This window comes from Mercurialis annua, linkage group LG4 (assembly GCF_937616625.2).
Source record: "Mercurialis annua linkage group LG4, ddMerAnnu1.2, whole genome shotgun sequence".
In the NCBI taxonomy this organism is placed as follows: domain Eukaryota; kingdom Viridiplantae; phylum Streptophyta; class Magnoliopsida; order Malpighiales; family Euphorbiaceae; genus Mercurialis; species Mercurialis annua.
In genome coordinates, this window is record NC_065573.1 from 35,650,754 (window position 1) to 35,670,985 (window position 20,232).

Here is a 20,232-nt window from a genome sequence, read left to right on the forward strand (position 1 = left end):
AATATAATATATTCGGTTATTAATTTTTTTTCATACTGAATTTATTCTTCTTTTGGTTTTATAATAACTATAATTAAATAATTAACTTAATTTTAATAATAATATTTTTAAAAATAATAAGATATCAATTTAAATAATATTATATTAATCAAATACAGTATTTTAATTTCGTAATTCAATCAAACTAAAAGATAGGTATTCCTACTAATTTGGAGATAATTTAGTTATTTTTTACATACTAAAAATTAAATTAGAGATAATTTAGCTACCTATTCTAATTAAAATTTTAATTATGATTAATTAAATAACTAATTAGTTAATGACTATAAAATTTTTATTTAGTAATAAACTGAAAATGATTATTCAGTAAATTTGCTTCAATCGAACTCACAATCTAACAGTTTGCTGTTTAGCTTTTATACCATTTGAGCTATAGTTTATTGGTTTATGGTGTTTAATTGAATTCCCAATCCGGCGTGTCGTAAAGATCGTGTGGATTTAATTATGTTTGTCTCAATCGATTCGCATCATTGCGTATATACGTTAAGGGAGGAGCTTGTTAATATCGACTTATCACTAATTTTCGAATCATCATCAGACTCTGAATTGCCTCTTGCCGACCAAGACGAGGAGGGCGACGACGAGAAGGAAAAAGAGCACTACGAACACTTTGATGTTCAAGTAATTTTTTATTTTTTAATTTGATTTTTAAAATTTCTTGTTTGTTTTTCTCAATTATTTTACAACGTATTAGGAATTTCGTACTGTCAATTTTGAGGGTCTTTCCATACTCACCAGATGGATCAAGCAGGGTACTATGATTGCTGTTGAAAAGTACAATAATCTTGGCAAGGTTATACATATTCAATTATTTTTTTTCATCTTAATACATTGTAATGGAGATGCTAATATGAAACTAAACCATGTTAAAATGCAGTATCCGAAGATGAATTTAGTTCAAATTCGGAGGGCGACTCATTGGAGAACTCTGTATTACGTAACCTTTCTTGCTAGAGAAGAGTGTTCTCGGATCATCCACACTTATCGAACACTGGTCTTCCATATCGCTCTTAACGACCGACCAGCCACTACTCAAGTTTTCTATATTAGATCAGCACCACCAAGAAAACGTAAGTCATTTCTGCATTTTAACCTATGTTTGTTCTAATTTATTATTTTGCGACTTAAGAAATTTAGTCTGATTTAAACAATTGTGTTGAATCTATGTCATTTATACCAAGTAATTTCTTCATGCAGTATTATTAACTATACTTTTATGTATTGCTAGAACAAGAGAATCTGCTTATCATATTTAAATTTTTGCATCATAGATTAAGGGAAAAAACTGTCCTACATAAATTTGTTTTATTAAATCGTTTAATAGGTGCTGGTTCTATTCCTGCGAAATGAAGCTGATGTAAAACTTTTAGTAGGATATTTTGCTGGGGAATGCAACTTTCGTAGTCAAATAATCGAAGGATACATTATCATACGTGGCGTATATATAATTTTAGCAAACTATCAATATTGGTATTGATATATAAATACAAATTAATTGAACGGTGATTCAAACTGAGTTTGGAAAAAAAAATCATCAAACGGCACCAATCCAAATCTGTTGGTTTTCATAAATGCTCGGTTTGGTTTTGGTTTGAAAACTTTATATCAACATAGTTGGTCTGGGTTAGCATACTAGTGGTATACTATTCAAGTCAAACCACGTACGCCCCTAATTAGTGCAGATTAAGTATCTGGCTTCTTTCCATGCCTTGCTATGGGTGAGGTTCTATGGGTTTTTTTGCTATTGGGCTGCTATGGCATGCAATTGATAGATCATTTAGGTCGGTTACATTATTATAATTGGAAGTAATATGAATTCTCTGCCATCCATTTATAGAGAATTTTTTTGCAGAAACCTTGTCGGGATATGTATTTTCTCTTTTGATTTTGCAACGCTTTCGGTATAAATTTCCTAAAGTACTGTTGTGATTGAATTTTCAGAAGTTGGTTACTGTTTTCTTAGTTTTGGTAGGCTTGCATTTTTGTAGTTTATGCATATCATTTATGTTAATGTTGCTCTAATGGAGTCTTAAGATTTATTTTCTCACTTCCTTTTTTGAGTTTACGCGAATAGAACATCACTTTGGGGTAATCCAGATGTAAAGCAAGTTTCATTGTAAATAAGACGTTTTCATTGATTGAGAAATTACTTTCTTTTGTTATTTTCAGATGGTGAGGAGGAGAGTGACGATGGTGAGGAGGAGAGTGACGACGATGAGGAGGAGAGTGACGATGATGAGGAGGAGGGCAAAATTAATATCGACAGAAGCAGTATCGTGATGGAAGGAGGAGTAGCATCGGCGGCAGCGTGAAGGCATAAACCAGTGTTTTAAAAACCGAACCGGTGAGGCCACCGGTCCCCGGTTCAACCGGTTCAATGACCGGTTTGATAAATTTAAAAAAATTATAATTCACCGGTTTTTTACCGGTTCGACCTCCGGTTCACCGTTCAACACCCGGGTTTTTACCGGTTCAATCAAAAAATCGGTTTTTGTGGTTTTAGATCGGACCATTGGCCGGTTCCCGGTTCGACTGGCCGGTACGATCCGATTTTTAAAACACTGGCATAAACAACATCGGTGAGGCTCCGATAAAAACAGTAGTGATGTTTTTTTTTCTTTTTTTAGATTGAAAATTATTGTGTAAATAAATTTATGACGTGTTAGTTTATTATTGGTGATTAGATTATTTTTTATTTTAGATATGAAGTAATTTCATGTGAATAAACATTTATGACATGCTGATTTATTATGGAGGAACAGATCTGATTCATGGAGGAGCAGCATCTCCTCTTTAATTTTGTCTCAACGAGAGGTTTTCCATCAAAAACTGTTTATGTGGTAACCATCGTTTTTTTAGAAACTTTCCATGTATACATAATTTGACCTAAAACATTTCCTTCAAATTTTTTTGCTTATGTGACAGATTTTAAAGATAAAACTAGTAAAATCTGATTGCCATGTGTCAAAATCTGTTTGCCGCGTATGTATTTTACCGGAAAAAACCCATTTAAAAAATAAAGTTAAAGTTTAATAACAAAAAAAAAGAAATTTAAAATTTACTCACCAAATTGAAAAAAAAAAGCCACATGATCAACTAGCCAAAAAATAAGTTTAAGGATTAAACTAAGTTGAATTTTGTAGTTAAGTCATTTACCTTAGTTGACTAAATAAAAAAAAAAGTAAAACGCTAAAATAAAATAAAAATAAAGGCTCTGATTTCCAAATAAAATGAATGAAGATATAAATTAGTACTATATATAGAGGGCATGAGCAAGGGAATAGCCAGAAATTAGAATTAAAAAGGGCAAAAAATATTATTTTCTCGTATTGTATGTAAAAATTAAAATTAAAAGAGGAAGATGTATTATTCTCTCGTATTGTATATACAATCAACCCTCTAATAAATAATATGCATGATGAATTAAAAATTTAGTAATTATTAAGATTATTAATTTATTAAATATTAAATAAGACGCAATATAAAAATGTGGCAATTTCCTGAAATACATGTTTCGGTAACTTATTTACACTTTTACCTGTCAAGTTTTGACTTTTCTTTTCTGGCTTTTTTTATTTACGAAAAATACCTTTTTTTTTAATTTCACAAATACCTTTTTCGGTTTCCAATTTTGGTTTTTAATTTTTTCGGTTCGGTTGACCGAACTGACCGATTGCACAGCCCTATTTTTCATTTTTAATAATTTATTTTTCTTTTTATATATTTTTTTCCTGATTTTTTTTTATTTTGTTATAGTGTAACAATAGTGTATATATAATGTATTTATGACATTTGTAGTGTTTTTATGATCTACACCATGAAAACACTGCAAATACACCATAAACACTGTAAATGCACCATAGATATACTAAATAACGGTTGAAATACACCAAAAAAATATTGATATCCCAAAAAACACCAGAAATACACTAAAATACACTAAAACGTAAATATATTATAAAATTACTACAAATGCAATATAAATTAATTTGTTTTTTTACAAGCAACAATAAATAAATCTATGAATAAGAGAAAGACAAAATAAATAATTATATGAATAATAGAACAATTTAATAAAAAAAATATTAGATCTATAATAATTTATTTATAAAATATTTAAATCATTACAAAAAACCTAAAAAATTACACAAATCTAAAAACGAGTCGAGAAATTCATAGTGCGAACGGAAGAGATGAACAGACGAGCGCGAACGGAAAAACGACCGGAAACGACGAGAAATCCATCGGAAGTAGACGAACGGAAAAGTAGTGACTGTAAAAATTTAATCTAAAATGAGATAAGACTTCTATATATAGTGGGTATTTTTGTAAATAAGTTAGAAAAATAGGTAGCGTAGTAAATATGGGAAAGATGAGCCAAAATGCTGTAAATACTCTATAAAACACATGTATTTGGAAATAATCCCTATAAAAATTGATTTCATTAATTTTTATTAATTATTAAAATTATTAATTTATTATATATTAATTATTAAAGGGTCTACTGTATGTAAGAATTAAAAAAGGTTTAGTTTGCATGATAAATTAGTATCCCTTTTTTTATTTGATACTAGTTTCGCGCTCGTAACGTAACTCATCAATGAACATATTAGTAAATTTAGTATAATTATATCAATTTTTATTTATAACTAATATTAAATTAGTTAAGAATTTTTGTAAAAGTAAATATAATATATTCGGTTATAAATTTTTTTTCCATACTGAATTTATTCTTTTTTTGGTTTTATAATAACCATAATTAAATAATTAACTTAATTTTATTAATTTCTATCTTTAAAAATAATAAGATAGAAATTTAAATAATAATATATTGATCAAATACAATATTTTAATTTTGTAGTTCAATCAAACTAAAAGATAGGTATTCCTACTAATTTGGAGACAATTTAGTTATTTTTTACATACTAAAAACTAAATTGAAGATAATTTAGCTACCTATTTTAATTAGGATTTTAATTACAATCGTGATTAATTAAATAACTAATTAGTTAATGACTATAAAATCTTTATTTAGTAGGAAACTGAAAAAGATTATTCAGTAAATTTGCTTGTCCATCCCCCCCAATCCGTGCTTTTATATATAGTATAGATATAGATTAATTATTCTTAATCTTTGTCACAATTTTTCAAAAATAAAAATCTATTCTTTCGTTAATTTTAACAAAAAAATCATTTATAGTATATAATTGTTATAAAATTAAAATTAAAATATCTTTAATTATAAATAAATAAAACTATCAAACTATCACACTAATAAAAAATAAAAAAAATAAAAAGTTGTCAAAAAAAGCTAATAACATTGTTTTTTCAGGTAGACAAGAAAAAGAAGAAGAAACCATTTGCTATTCAAATAAACCTCTCAAAACAAATCTTTATTTAAAAGAAAACTAGAAATTATTATAGATTTGAAGAGTTCCTTCTCCCTAATGCTTTATGTTGACTCTTTTTTTTCTTCTTAATTTCAATTTTTCAGTCACTTTCACTCTTCCATTTTTGCTTAGCTTTTGAGTTGTGTTGAGTTGTTAAATTTAATTTATTTAGTTTTGGTAGTATAATATTACTATATGGTTATAAATGCCACCACTTTCTCTTTCATTTTTGCTTTTCCTTTACTGTATTTATCTAACTGTGGTTTCCTCCATTGCAAACCAAGCTTCCCTTTTCTTTTTCTTTCCACCTTTTTTGTTTCACATATACACTAATACCCACCAACCATTTCACCTATCTCTTCCCTTTTTAGCCCTCTCCTCACATTTTCCCTTCAAATTTCACATTTTTATTATTTCTCTTTTTGCCCCACTTTGAGTTATATTTTACAGTCTCTCCCCACCACTTTTTGTGCTTCTAAACTACTCCTCACTCTTCCCTTTTGGAGCCTTTCTTGCTTCTGGGTTCATTGGTTTTATCTATAAGCTTGTTCAATCTCATCAAAAGATTAGACCTTTTTGTTTAATTTGTTGCTTCTCAAGGAGAAGATCAAGGAGGCTAAAGCTTGCAATTTTTTATAATTTTTATTGTTATTCATTGCCCTTAGATCGCTTGTAAAGGTAAATTCTTTTCTTTTCTTTTATTTTTCAAGGTTTTTCTTTTACTTCAATCATAAGTGATTCTATTCTTTCTTTTTTTTTCAAAAAAAATTTTAGCTATTTAGTCTTTATTTTCTGCTGCATTTATCCTATAAGTTTATTTGCTGAATTTTAGAGGAAGTAGTTTTAGTTTCATTCATTTGTTTTCCTTTTATTTAGTTTCTTTTTTGCCCCATTGCTTTTTAATTGGCAAATTGTGTAATTTGTTCAAAGTTAAAATAGATGCATTTCACTAAATTTTGTGTTTTTGTGTTTTTGAGATTTGAGAATTGATTTTGTAGGATAGTCTAATAGTTTTGGTGCATTGAGTTTCTTTATCTATGGTGGTGATTCACATTTAATCTTTCTGTTGGAGCCTCAAAAGTTCATATATGTGTTAGCTATTGTGATGTGTTTGGAGTTAAATGACATGTTTTTTGTATGCCAGGTGGGCATGTGTTAAATAATTTGGTTGTTGATTTGAGGATCAGATATGTCATCTGAGAGTTTGAGTTCAGAGCTATCAAAACCAGTTTTGGGTTTGAAATTATGGGTTTTGATTGCTGTATCTGTTGGAGCATTTATATTTTTGATTCTTGGTATCTTATCTGTATGGCTTACATTTCGTCGGAAAACAAGAAGATCGGTAGACAAGTTCTCCGTTTCTCAAATACCAAATGTGTCTAAGGATATTAAGGTCGACAGGGTTGCGGCTCAGAATGTAAATGACCATCCTGAGAGTTTGTTTCTAACAGTCAATGATAAATCAAGTGATAAAAATTCAGAAAAGATGATGGTTCATTTGGGGATGAGCAAATCGAGTGATCATGATAATGCCAGCCAGAGTAGCTCAATTTATCATCACGAAAGAGGATTTAGTTCACATTCAGGAGAAGAAGGAAGCTCGGGGGCAGCAAGGAAGCAGTCTTCATTGTCGTATGCAGGTCTTGTGACAGCCTCCCCCTTAATTGGCTTGCCAGAAATCTCGCATCTTGGATGGGGTCATTGGTTTACACTTAGGGATCTCGAATTTGCAACGAATCGCTTTACGGCAGAAAATGTTCTTGGTGAGGGAGGATATGGGGTTGTTTACAAGGGTACACTAGTCAATGGAACTGAGGTAGCTGTGAAGAAGCTTCTTAACAATCTGTAAGGATACTCAAAAGACATCTTCCCTTAATTTTGTATTCTCTTGATGTAGCTTCTTATTTTGTTACTTCTACAATGGGATGTAGTGGACAGGCAGAGAAGGAATTTCGAGTTGAAGTGGAGGCTATTGGTCATGTTCGACATAAGAATCTTGTGCGCCTACTTGGCTACTGTATTGAAGGAGTCCATAGGTATTATTTAGTTACCTTTATTACTTCTTTTCTACTCTCACTTTTCTTATTTACTAATATCATGTATTTAGTATTTTTTGTTAAGTCTTTTGTTCGGAAGTTTTCATTTTGAACTTTAATCAGTTTATGTACAAAATCTTACATTTTCTTGTGTAGGATGCTTGTCTACGAATATGTGAATAATGGCAATTTAGAACAGTGGCTGCATGGAGCTATGCGGCATCATGGTACGCTTACCTGGGAGGCTCGCATGAAAGTTCTTCTTGGCACTGCTAAGGCGTAAGTTTTTCTTCCTACTTGGCTTATTTTAAATTTCATGTTCAGAACTGCCTGCCTTTTTTTCCTAGGAAAAAGGTTTATCAGATGACTTAGTTCAATAGCTTGATTCTTTTCGATTGGAAGGTTTGAAATTTCAGTCACTTACAATGTTGAATTAAAAATTAGCTGATGCGTGTGATTTCAGGCTTGCCTATTTGCATGAAGCAATAGAACCAAAGGTTGTTCATCGAGACATAAAGTCGAGCAATATCCTGATTGATGATGAGTTTAATTCTAAGGTTTCTGATTTTGGGTTGGCAAAACTCCTCGACTCAGGAGAGAGCCACATTACAACTAGAGTTATGGGTACATTTGGGTATGTGTATTTTTTTTAAAAAATTCCTCAACTGCACATGAAATTATAAAGCAGCTTTGTGATGAGCTTCTTTGTTGTGAAAATCAGATATGTTGCACCAGAATATGCCAATACAGGCTTACTAAATGAGAAGAGCGACATTTATAGCTTCGGGGTCCTGCTGCTAGAAGCAGTTACTGGGAGGGACCCTGTGGACTATTCTAGGCCTGCTACCGAGGTTTAATTTTGATACAATTTTATGATATTCTCTCTTCTTTCTGTTTGCATCCCCGTGCTTATGGAAAGAGAAGTAACTGTATCCTGTTAGAGTTTCCACTGAGCATCATATGCACATGGCAGGTCAATCTTGTGGAGTGGCTAAAGATAATGGTGGGGACAAGAAGGGCCGAGGAAGTTGTTGACCCAAACCTTGAAGTTAAGCCAGCAACACGAGCGCTGAAACGTGCTTTATTGGTTGCACTTAGATGTGTTGATCCTGATTCAGAAAAGAGACCTAAGATGAGTCATGTTGTAAGAATGCTTGAAGCAGATGAATATCCATTCCGTGAGGTATGAAATTTTTCTGTTACTTCCTTTTTTCGTTTTGACAGCTCTAGTTCCATACTGTTCTTGTCACTTCCATGCCCTCTTGATTTGTTTCCTCAAAAGATGTAAGTCGAGCACTTTGTCATCACACCTATACTTCTTATCGATGAAACTGAAAAAATAATAACCAGTGTGCTTTGTAAGCGCTGTTATTTAAAATAAAATATTTACTTAATCGAATGCTGCTATTGATATTATTACTTTTCATGGTGTATGACTATGATGTATTGATGCTCGAGAGTGTGCATGACGATCGACAACATTTTTTCCGTTGTCCATTTTGTTTCTCTCTTGAAGACGACCCGTAATTACTGTGCCTATACTCTAGCTAACACCAGGCTTGCACTTTATTATTACCTGTTTCCAAGTAAGAGTGGTGGTGACTGTATTTTGGGGTGGAGATTTCGATACAAATCTTAAATTTTTAGGGTTGTTTTTAGCAATGTTTCTTAACATGCTCTATATTTCCTGAAATAATTCTCCAGTTTCAGTCATGGCAATGGAGGATTTAAAAAGTCTTCCGAGCTAGTGAAATTGTTCATTATGGTACTTGTTTTACAGAGAAGCCTATATAGCTAATTCTTAAAATCATTGCATCAGGATCGGAGGAATAGAAAGAGTCGAACCACAAGCATGGAAATAGAATCCTTGAAAGAATCAAACGACATGGAAAACAAGTTGGGAGATTCAGAGAGCAACGCCACCGACACAAACCACGGAAAAGAATTACAAACATGATCCGGGAGAATAGTTGCTTCCGCACATCAATTAGAATTAAACCATAAATTTACTCACGTAAAATATACAGCTAAAAGTTCATCTTTTGAAGAGTGTTTCCCGTACGACAAAGGAGAAAGTGGGTTCACAAACGGTAGGTGAGTTCCATCACCGGCGTTTCTCATTCGGTAGAGTTTCCTTCATCTGGACTGATGAAGAGGTGTTTTCAATCCCATAAAAAGAGGTAAAATGTGTCTAATAGGGTTAGATTCTTGTTGTACATAAGTTTCTTTTATTTTTTCATCTTTTGTTTTGCTTTTGACTTCACTGTTCTTTTTTGCAACACAGAATGATTAATTTGGTCTCACTTTTTCTTATTCATATTATGCTGTCTCTAAATAATATTTATTTAGTATTAGACATCATTGTGTCTAATGCTTATTTCTTTTATCACAATCGGTTCAGTATTTGTTTCCTTACACTTTGCCTTTTCTTGCGTTACAATCATTTCCTCTCCACTATGCTTCATCTCCTACTTTTTAGATATCTTTATGTTGTTATGTTAGTCATATTACTCCCTTGACTTCTTCCTCAAGTATGAAGGGAAACTTTTAGGCAACTCACTCTTTATGTCTACTAGGGTTGTGCACAGTCGGGGGAAGTTGGGGACCGGTAAATCTTCGGAATCACACCGAAAACTGGAGATCTCTAAAATGAGAGGGTTTTTGAGACTTTTAACAAAGAATATTATAATTATACGAAGTTTTATTGAAAAAAAATTGGACCGATAATTTATCTTTTAAATTCTTGTGCTGATATTTTAAATTGAGTGAGTAAAAAGAGTGGAGGAAATGGAAATAGTACAAAAGAGACAGAGAGAGTAGTTTTGGGGAGTTAAAAAGGAGCAGCTAAGTTTGAAAATAGAAAGATTTGACTTATTGGGAATTGGAAATGTAACGGTCTTAATTTTTGACTTATTATTTCGTCAGCTTCCGCAGAATGTTCTTTCTTTTTTTATTCAGTTTCTCACTGTATTGTCCCTTGCTGAGCTGATTCAGTTTAACCTAATTCGTTAATTTGACTCATATGATCTAAAAGAATATTCGCTTAAATTCAATTCATTTTAAAAACATTTCATTCGAATAATCTAATTTTTTACATGGACCACTCGTGATTAGACATGTTCATACTTCATATCGGATCTGCTAGACTTTACTAATTTTATATGATAAGTTCAAACTCGACTATTACATTCTATATAAACGGGCGGGGATTTTTTCGGGCTTATATGAGAAGTTCAGACTAAGGCTCGGCATAAACTTGAGATGAAATCCCATTAACCAAGCCCCGTCCAATAGGGATGTGCCGAGCGTATCAGACGCTTGAACAAGTCTAGTCGTGATTAATCTAGTGAATTATATAATTTCTATTCTTTTAATTATATATAAATTTAATTCAGAGTAAAATGTATATTTTTAGTTAAAATAAAATGTTTGCTATCTACATTTACTTAGAAATTTGAAAATTATAAATGAATTTACAACCTGATATAAAATTATTGGTATTTGTTTCCTTTCAATATCAGCAACCCCTGCTTTGCCTTTTCGTGTACTACAATCATTTCCATATCTCATACTTATAGATATCCTTATAGATGAATGGAATTTAAAAAATTTATGGATTTAACTGAAATTTATAACTTCTATGGATTTAATTGAAATTTATAACTTTTATGGATTTAATTAAAATTTATAACTTTTATGAATTTATTGGAAATTTATTATTTAATAAGAAAAATCTGATTAAAAATGTATAGATTTTAATTTTCTATTTTTTTTATTTGAGATTAAATCTCTTAGATGAAAAAGTTAAAATTTATTATTTTTAAGAATGATACAGATTGTCTTTAAAATCAATATTCTACAAATTTTATTTATAAATTTAAAGAAAAATCTTGTTGGTGTGGCATTATTCATATTTAATTTATTTAAATAAATAACTTTAAATAAATTAAATATATTTTGTTATAATGATTCATTTTCAACATATTTAACTATATGGATCAAATATATCATATTTATAAGAGTTTATATTTGACTTATTTGAAAATAAGTATGTCAAATGAGTCCAATAGGCCATGCTTGTATAATCCATAATCATTTCACTACATTCAAAGAATTAAATGCGCTAAAATGCATAATTTCTTTAATTTTATGTCATACATATGTGCTGATATAATTAAGATGTAATTATTAACCAAAGAGTTGTATCTCAAATGGTATAAACGCTGGATTTCAAACTGTCGCGGATTCAAATCCTCCCACAAGCGCTCCTCTTTCCAATTACCGTAAAAAAAAGATATAATTATTAATACTTCATGTTATTAGTTTGCAATCCCTATTTACCTGCGGTTCCTTAAAAAGTCAATTATTTTTCTTCTGTTGTTTTATTGCTGATCCTTCTGTTAGTTATACCTATTAATTAGTTGACTAATCAAAAGCTCTAATTATTAAAATAAAAAAAGTTAATCTAACTCTTAAATTTGATTTTTATTTGCAGGAATTGAAAATATGTATGTACAATTGACATTTAAGCTGAAATATGTTTGTGCAATTGAATTGACAATTGACTAGAGGTTGTCGTTCAATGATATAATTTCTATTAATTTTATTAGATATCAATCAATTTATTTATTTGGTATTATTTTCGAAGCATCACAACGGTTAATTAGATTTAAAAAAAGATTAGTTATGCATAGATGTAAAAAAAATCAACACTGCCGTTAGAATAGAAGTCATGGAAGAAGGGATTCAAATATAAAGGGTTTTGCTATTCGCCGCCCCCTTTTACTTAGCACCGCACAGGCGAAAGACATTTTTACCCCTTTAGCAAAATATCAAAAAAAAAAGTTCTCTCAACTCATTCGAACACACTCGAACAACTACGTAAAAAGTCGAGTAAAATGACGGATAACGAGTATAATTCGTCGGGAAACGAGTACCGACAGTCGGAAACAATATGTTCCGGCTTTTTCGAGATAAAAAATAATTTTTAATTTTTTTTTCTGTTTTTCCGGCGTCCCCTCCGCCTGAAAAGGGGACGTCCAGCGTCCCCACCAGAGGAGAGGACGCCGGAAAGCGGCGTCCCCTCCTCTGGAGAGGACGTGAAATGTAAACGTCCCTCCTTAAAAAAATTTAAAAAAATTATTTATTTCGAGTTTTTTTAAAAAAAAAATTTATCGGGGGTTGTTTCCGAACGTCGATACTCGTTATCCGATGAATTGTACTCGTTGTTCGTCATTTTAATCGATTTTTTACGTATTTGTTCGAATGTATTCGAATGAGTTGAGAGAACTTTTTTTTTCAAAATTTTGCTAAAAGGGCAGAAATGTCTTTTGCCTGTGCGGTGGTAAGTAAAACCGGGCGGTGTTTAGCAATCCAGAATATAAAATTAGTGGAATTTTGATTAGGAGCTGCCTTAGAGGCCATGCGGCCCGGAATTCCTATCCTTCATTTTTAATTTTATCTCCTCCAGTCCTTAATTTTTTTTTTTTATCAATAGGGTCTTTAAATGGAAACTCGTCCGTTGGAGTTGATTTATTTAAGATTCTTGTTGTAATGTTAACCTAAATTAGATATATTTCTAGTACTAATAGTAATATCAATTGTCTTGTTTATTTTATTAACTTCAATATTTTAAATTTAATACAATGGAATATGACTTGATTAAAGGTTTTTTAAAATTTGTATTTTATCATTATTTCAGCTCATAGTTCAGTTCAATTGGCACCATAAACGAAGATTCATTTAAGAATCTAATTGACCAAAATATAGAAATTTAGGGACCAGAGAAAATAAAAGTGAAGATGATGGACCAAATATCAAAAGTCCTATAGTTTAAAAATCTCAAAATGGATTTAGCCTAATTATTATAGCGATACTTAAAAATTCAACTTTCCAATTATTTTAAAATAATCAGAATTGGAATTCAATTAGCTCAATATTTTTTGGAAGTAACAATTAATTGATATATGTACAACAGTTAACTCAAGTCGATTTAAAAAGTCTCTTTAAATTGGCGACATCTTCAGCCTCAAATTCAGATCAAGACCGCATTTCAAATGTCTTCTTCATTTATGCTTCTTTCTCTTTCAGGCCCGACTCATTACAATAATGTTAAAGTCCGCTTTATTACCACCTATAATAAGTATAAGTCTATTTTATGTTTAACATCTGATTATCAAATTAATTTGAGTTAACTATAATTCGAACTCAACTAATTTAAATTAATATTCTTATAACATTAATAAGAGATTGAACATTTCTTGATTGAAAGGAAAAGGAGATACATACAAGAATATGAATCTTAAGATTAGAATAGACATGCTCAATCCGAAAACAATACAAGAAATGATATATAGATGTATTAAGCTAAATAAATAAAAAGAACAGACTAACCTCGCATAATAATAAATATAATAACCTATTTAACACATTCAATATTGTTAATTAATCCAAGTTAATTTGATAGCTATATATAGCAATATCATTATAATTTATAAACAATACAAATCACTCACATATTTCAAATGTGTGATGTTACAGCTTAGACCAACATATATAGAAAATATTTAGAAATAAACACTGAAATATAGCTCACTTAGAAAATACCTAATGAAGAATTAATGGCTGTTCTTTATGGTGGAAGGAGGCAACCAAATCCTGCAATAGGCCATAATCGCGAGGAACATGGACAAAATCGTCACCTTCATTAATTGGAGGAAGCAGTCGAATGAGGAGCTCCTGAGAAATGGTGGCCGGATCGGCTGCAAATGCCATTGGTGTCGATGCAAGATACGAAGGTGACAGCATTATTCCGGCAGCATTTCTTCGAAGTGAGGAGGGGCATTGGTGGTTGTGTTTTCCTTCGTAGGTGGTGACAACAATTGAATGGTCCTGGAATGATCTCTCTACTCGTTTCTTGACTGTGCAATTTTGGGTGGTGCATCTGTAATAACTTCTGCAAGGATCATAACCAATGACCTAGGTTAGTATATGCATGTGAAGGGTTATCGGTCCGTATGCTACTTAGTTTTGTCTTTAATTCCAACTTTTCCGCGTAGGTAATCCGTCGGCTACATAGATAGGGCAGGATTAAATTGGATAATCTATTGTTGTTGGAAAATAAAACTTCAATATAACAAATAATACGTGGGTATTTTTTTCTAAAAAGTATATACAGTTTAGTATCCACAAAAATATTTGTTGAAACTGATGAAAGAAACAATGAAAAAATTTATTAATTTGTTCAAACAGTTTATAAAAGTTGAAACGGATTACGCACCTTTGTATTATATTTTTAAATTCAACATAAATCTCAACAATGTCCGATAAGTTTTAGAGTAGACAAAAGCAATTCTATACAATTTTAAAGGCAAAGTTTATGTGAATGAAGGATGTGAAAAGTGTTAGTGTTAGCTGTTATGTAGTTAATACGCTCTAAATATATCTTCATGGCCGATGTTTCAATTCTTTGAATCCTTAATGCAGCTGAGTATATAGATAGATAGGTTTATGAACTTTAAGAAGTTAAAAATCGGTTTTTAAAATTAATTCTTCGAAGCCATTTTAAAATAACAATTTATAATGCATTAGGTGTTCTAAAAGAATTTTAACTATAAAACAATACTTTTACACTTTTCATATTTAAATTAATTCTTAATATATTTTTACCTGTTCTTTGAATTTGATTTGTTTTTTTCTTTCATTTTTTCTTATAAATTCTGATCTTGCTAATGATCTAAATTCAGATCAGGATTTGTAAGTATAAAGTCTAAGAAAAAGAGTAGGTCCCTTATGAGAGATAAAGTTCTAATATAAATTTTAACGGCTGCATATATGAGTGTGGTTTGAATCCGAGACTTTACTTAAATTAAAAGAACACCTTACTAACGTATTTACGCCGAGTATATATTTTTAATTAGCCTTCACACAGTATAATTAGTTACCTTGGATGAGGGCTATTCTTGACTGCCTTTTGTCCATATTTTCTCCATCTATATCCATCTTCAAGATTATCAATCTCACTCTTTGTCAAGAATGCAAACTGCGCCTCTCTTTGTTTTTTCTCCTTTTTCTGCTTGCTCCTAAAATTAAGGAAAAAAACATAAACTCAAACCATTTTAAGTTAAAAAATGATTATTAATTATATACATCTAGAAGAAAGATCTTCAAAATGCAGGAACATGCATGCACCATGATCGTTTTTTTTATTAATTTTTAATAAAATCCCCTACTATATTATTAGGGTTTCCAATCATCTTATATTTTATTCACTTCATTAATTGTTTCAAAATTAATCAACAGCACCCAGATAGAATTCATATCTACAGAAGAATATAAATCCTTTTTTATCATAATAGGCAATAGAAAAACACTTAAAATAGAAAAAAAAATTAAAAATTCTTTAAACGTACACTTTCTTATCATCAGAATTTTCTTCATCATGTTCTTTTAGCTTCTGGTTTTTATTTTCTTTCATGATCTTGTCTGAATCTTGTTCAGCTGCTGCATCATTAGAACAAGAAGATATCGACGTCGAAGCGTTTTCAATGGTGGTTGATGATTCTCCAGAAACACCAATTTTGTTTGGATTATCATCCGTGGGATTGATCATTACCTCAGATGATGAGGAACAAGACATATCAAAAGCTCTTGATAATGTATTATAATCCATAGAGCCATGGAAATAGTCACTGAAGCTCATATACGGAATTGAATCATCAGAAGCTTGTACTATTTGCTGATTATGATCATTAAATAATGAAGAATTTAATCCTCCTTGTTGGTAGGAATAATAATTAGAAGGATCATATTTGTATGGATTTTTCTTTTCATTTGACATATGAAATTATTGATGAAAAAAGAAGAGGAGGAGAAGAGATATACGAAACTACACTGAAAGATGTGAGATAAAGAGGGTTTTAGGTAATTCTTCTTTTTTTGGTTACCCATTCCGGTTTTTAAGATTTTGCCCTGACTAATCCGGATTTGATCCGCGCGTCGTACACTTGGTATAGTGGGTGAATCTGCCAGCGGTTTTTTTTCCATGCATAAAAGCTCGAACTCAATATCTTCTTTAAGCGATATCAAACTGCTTGGCACTTGGACCAACCCCCTTGGTAGGTAATTCTTTTTTTTTATCTAGTAAAAGTGGACTTTTATGTTCAGTGTAATAAATTATTTTTTGTTTATTAAGTAATTCTTTTTAATTATTTCAAATATAAAAGCAACACATTATCTACTTTTGTAGAGGGGGAGAGAATAATTTAGAGAGTAGGTTTGGTTAATCTCCACTCTCATCACTTGTTTACTGAAAAATCAATACTTGGTATCGTAATGATAATATACCACATATGCATATATAGTAGTAATAATATTTGTACTTACTTTCTCATAAAAGAATAATATACTTACTTCATCAACCTAAAAATCAAAACTTGGTTTAGTAGTAATAATATATCTGGGTTAGAATCATCCCGGGAGTAAGAATGAAATTGTTTAATCTTCATTTGAAAAAAATAAACTAATTTTGCATGTAGATTTTTAGTTGATCAAATTTAACCTTGATATAATTTATATAACGTATTTATTAAAAAGAGTATATGTTCTGATAATCAAATCATAGAAACGTTATATTGACTTAATTTAAATGAACCCGAGTGCATGTATTATTAGGAATATATACGGACTTTCATATTTTAAAAAAAATCAGCAATGATTTCAAAAAAAAAAAAAATCAGCAATGATTCATAATTGTACCTAAAATTATCAATTTAATACCTAGTAGCCTTATGTTTTGTATCAATATTTCATACTCCCTTTATTTTAGGACTATCCACTTTCATTATTTTATACAGTTTACAAAAATATAATTATATTCTTATTATTTAATAAATAATAAAAATAAATACTAACAAAACGTTGATGAATAGATTTTAAATATAGATAATGTAGAAAAATTTATTCTAAAAATAATTATTTATTAGATCTATTGGGACAGATGGAGTATAAGACAAACAACTCACCATTAAGATTATATATACATTTCAATAACAATAATCTTTTTATTTTTTATATATTTCTATATACATGCAAGTACTTGTAATTTTAATTGTAAATAAATATAGATTTATTTTATTTATTTATTTAATATTAGTGATTAAATTCTAAACTTTTCAGTTATAAAATTCTGGTAGCATATTAAATGATTAATTAATTCACTTAAACTTTAATTTGTTACATGAGGCTGTAATAATATTATTTAGGCTAATGTCTTAAAAATTCCGATCTTTCATCTCCTTTTCAATCCTACCCTGACGTTACAAATTTGTCAATTTTATCCCATTTTAGAGTAATATTTTTTTAATACTATTAATTGTATACAATTATCAATTGTTGAAAGAAAAAGATAAATTCCAATTAAAGTATCAAATAACTCTGAATTAGCAGAAAGTAAATAATTATTTTTTTGGTTGTTCATCTGGTTTTCAGGACTCCGCTTTTATTAATCTGGATCAACTCATATGACTTAAATAGAAATTTTCTGTATTTACAAGTCTTGAATCTGAATTTTTATTTAAATGATATCAAGCAGGTTACTATTTGGACCAACTCTGTTGGTTTAGAAAGTTTGATTTTAGTTTAACATAATGGGTTATATGCAAATATTTTTTGTATATATTCTTTTGAACCAAGTGATTGAAAAAATAAAAGAAAGAAAAATGGAGGGAAATGAGAAGCATTCAGAGTCAAGTAATAAAGGATGTGGGGTAATAATAACAAATCGTCAATTAACATTATCTTCTCCAATTAAAGGATTAGGGCTAAGCACGTGTCCTTAATTCGGCACCGTCACTTTGACCCCAGTTAACACGTGGGAGACTTTTTCTATTATGCAATGGTGGCGTGATGCTGACGTCATCATTTCTATTTAAATAATTCTTCCACAATTTCGTTACGTCCGAATTATTTTTTGCATAGCTTTTATTTGTTGGTTTTTTGTCCTATTTCATTCTTCTCCATCCACAATCATTGCTTTTTTTCTTCTTTCTCTTCTAGCTTATTTAAGTGAGAGTACTATAGAAATTCTTTAATTTTATACTTTTTTTAATTTAATCATATTTCATAAAAGTTTGTTATAAAAATATAAAAAAAATTATTTTTTGAAATTCATATACAATACTAAAATGATACTCATTCATGACAGTAATTTACTGAGGTGGAAGTTATTTTTAACAAATAAATAAATACTATATTAACATGGTGTATGTATTTAAAAAAATAAATATAAAAAATGGTGTCTATAACAAATTTTAAAAAATGTGACTGAACTAAAAAAAATATATAAAATTAGTGAATTTTTATAACATTAAACCTGAACATTTCAAATAAAATATTAACTGTTTTATTATCCTCATATTTTCTAAATTTATCAATTTATTTAATTTAAATAATTAATTTTATTTACCCAAGCTACACTATACAAATGGATATAGCTATATGACACATATTTTTTTATCCATATACTCCCTCGTTCTAATATAATTGTCCATATTATTTATATTTTTTTATCAATACTCTGATTTAACATAGAGTCTACTTTCAATTTACTTATATATACATACATATATATATATATATATATCAATAAATGTTAGTTTATTTGTAGTTTTTAAATACGAGTAGTATAATAAAATTGAGTTTAAAAATTATTATTTTTTAGAAGTGGACAAGAGTTTCAAGACAATTTTTTTTTTATCAAAATGGACAATTCTATTATAATAGAGGAAATATAACCAAATGATGATCATTGGGTAGCTAATTTTCAGAATATTCAAACCATCGTTTTATTTTATTTTAAGAATTAAAATATTAATTCATTTCATTTTAATTATCAAATTTTAATTTTATTTCAATAGAATTTTTGCGGTAATAAATACATGTGGCAGTCAATTTTTTTCTTATTTTTATATAAAAAAATGTCACATATGCATAATTTAATATGAAAATTTCTCGTAAAAATAAAATTAAGCATATATAGCAATAGCAAATTTTCAGGTGATCATCATCAAACTGATTATCACGGGATAAAACTAAGTAAAATGGATTGTCACATATGCATTTATGGTCGGAAATCCTCTTTTAAAATGATATTAAAATGTAATAATTAAAATAAAACGAATTGAAATTAGGTTATCAAATTGAAATAAAATGATAGTTTGGATGCATTTAAAATGAATAGCTTGATATTCCTTCAAATGAAGTACTATTACCTAACAATAAAGTATAAACTTATTTAAATCAGATTATGATTGATATGGCTTTCAGATAAATATATTTATATTCAATATAATTATTGATATTGATTTTTCATTATATTAATTTTTAAAAAAGTTAAATTAATTTAGCAAATAAAGGATGGAGGAAATATTTAAGTATATGAAATACTATTAAAAACATGGTTTAATTTTTTCTAAAGAGTTAAAGCTCCATAGATCCAAAAGAACCGTAATTTATTCATTTTGATCAGGTATGTGGATGGAACCATCAACAAATTTCAACTTGTTCTTTTATAATAAAGTCATTCACATAACTCTGTTCCACGTATGATAATTTACTAGTGTCGCTTTACGTGTTTCACACGTGGCTCGTAGTGTGACTCGTCAAAATATTATTATTATATTTAGTTATTAATTATTTTTAATAATTATAAATTTTATTTTTTTACTCAAAATTTAAGTAGACACTCG

General features: G+C 29.5%; 3 protein-coding genes across 4 annotated transcripts; 2 read left to right on the top strand and 1 right to left on the bottom strand.

Annotated features, from left to right (window-relative positions):
- The first annotated feature begins 401 nt into the window (after positions 1-401).
- Positions 402-2,760, top strand: LOC126677880 (uncharacterized). Of its 2 annotated transcripts, none has more exons than XM_050372695.2 (4): positions 402-681; positions 755-853; positions 938-1,130; positions 2,230-2,760. In XM_050372695.2, exons 1-4 carry the CDS (start codon positions 505-507, stop codon positions 2,370-2,372), a joined length of 612 nt encoding a protein of 203 aa, XP_050228652.1. In that variant the 5' UTR covers positions 402-504; the 3' UTR covers positions 2,373-2,760. The 2 variants fall into 2 exon arrangements, with proteins under 2 accessions (XP_050228652.1, XP_055961399.1); XM_056105424.1 differs by having other exon boundaries at positions 596-681; positions 799-853.
- A 2,804-nt stretch (positions 2,761-5,564) lies between these two features.
- LOC126677879 (probable receptor-like protein kinase At2g42960) lies at positions 5,565-9,803 on the top strand. The gene is made up of 8 exons (XM_050372694.1): positions 5,565-6,128; positions 6,595-7,295; positions 7,382-7,486; positions 7,643-7,765; positions 7,950-8,120; positions 8,208-8,337; positions 8,460-8,669; positions 9,306-9,803. Exons 2-8 carry the CDS (start codon positions 6,640-6,642, stop codon positions 9,441-9,443), a joined length of 1,533 nt encoding a protein of 510 aa, XP_050228651.1. The 5' UTR covers positions 5,565-6,128; positions 6,595-6,639; the 3' UTR covers positions 9,444-9,803.
- A 4,120-nt stretch (positions 9,804-13,923) lies between these two features.
- On the bottom strand, positions 13,924-16,387 carry LOC126676691 (WRKY transcription factor 71-like). The gene is made up of 3 exons (XM_050370951.2): positions 15,898-16,387; positions 15,430-15,567; positions 13,924-14,441 (listed from the first exon to the last, which is right to left on the bottom strand). Exons 1-3 carry the CDS (start codon positions 16,323-16,325, stop codon positions 14,093-14,095), a joined length of 915 nt encoding a protein of 304 aa, XP_050226908.1. The 5' UTR covers positions 16,326-16,387; the 3' UTR covers positions 13,924-14,092.
- Between the last annotated feature and the right edge of the window lie 3,845 nt (positions 16,388-20,232).

Bases quoted from the DNA above. Each gene is read 5' to 3' on its own strand.
- LOC126677880 (XM_050372695.2), top strand. From the start codon at position 505: ATGTTTGTCTCAATCGATTCGCATCATTGCGTATATACGTTAAGGGAG. The intron at 854-937 runs GTTATACATATT...GTTAAAATGCAG, and splicing joins AGTACAATAATCTTGGCAAG to TATCCGAAGATGAATTTAGT. The intron at 1,131-2,229 runs GTAAGTCATTTC...TGTTATTTTCAG, and splicing joins ATCAGCACCACCAAGAAAAC to ATGGTGAGGAGGAGAGTGAC.
- LOC126677879 (XM_050372694.1), top strand. From the start codon at position 6,640: ATGTCATCTGAGAGTTTGAGTTCAGAGCTATCAAAACCAGTTTTGGGT. The intron at 8,121-8,207 runs GTATGTGTATTT...TGTGAAAATCAG, and splicing joins AGAGTTATGGGTACATTTGG to ATATGTTGCACCAGAATATG. The intron at 8,338-8,459 runs GTTTAATTTTGA...TGCACATGGCAG, and splicing joins ATTCTAGGCCTGCTACCGAG to GTCAATCTTGTGGAGTGGCT.
- LOC126676691 (XM_050370951.2), bottom strand. From the start codon at position 16,325: ATGTCAAATGAAAAGAAAAATCCATACAAATATGATCCTTCTAATTAT. The intron at 15,568-15,897 runs GTACGTTTAAAG...CCTTAATTTTAG, and splicing joins AATTCTGATGATAAGAAAGT to GAGCAAGCAGAAAAAGGAGA. The intron at 14,442-15,429 runs GTAACTAATTAT...TGATCCTTGCAG, and splicing joins AAGAATAGCCCTCATCCAAG to AAGTTATTACAGATGCACCA.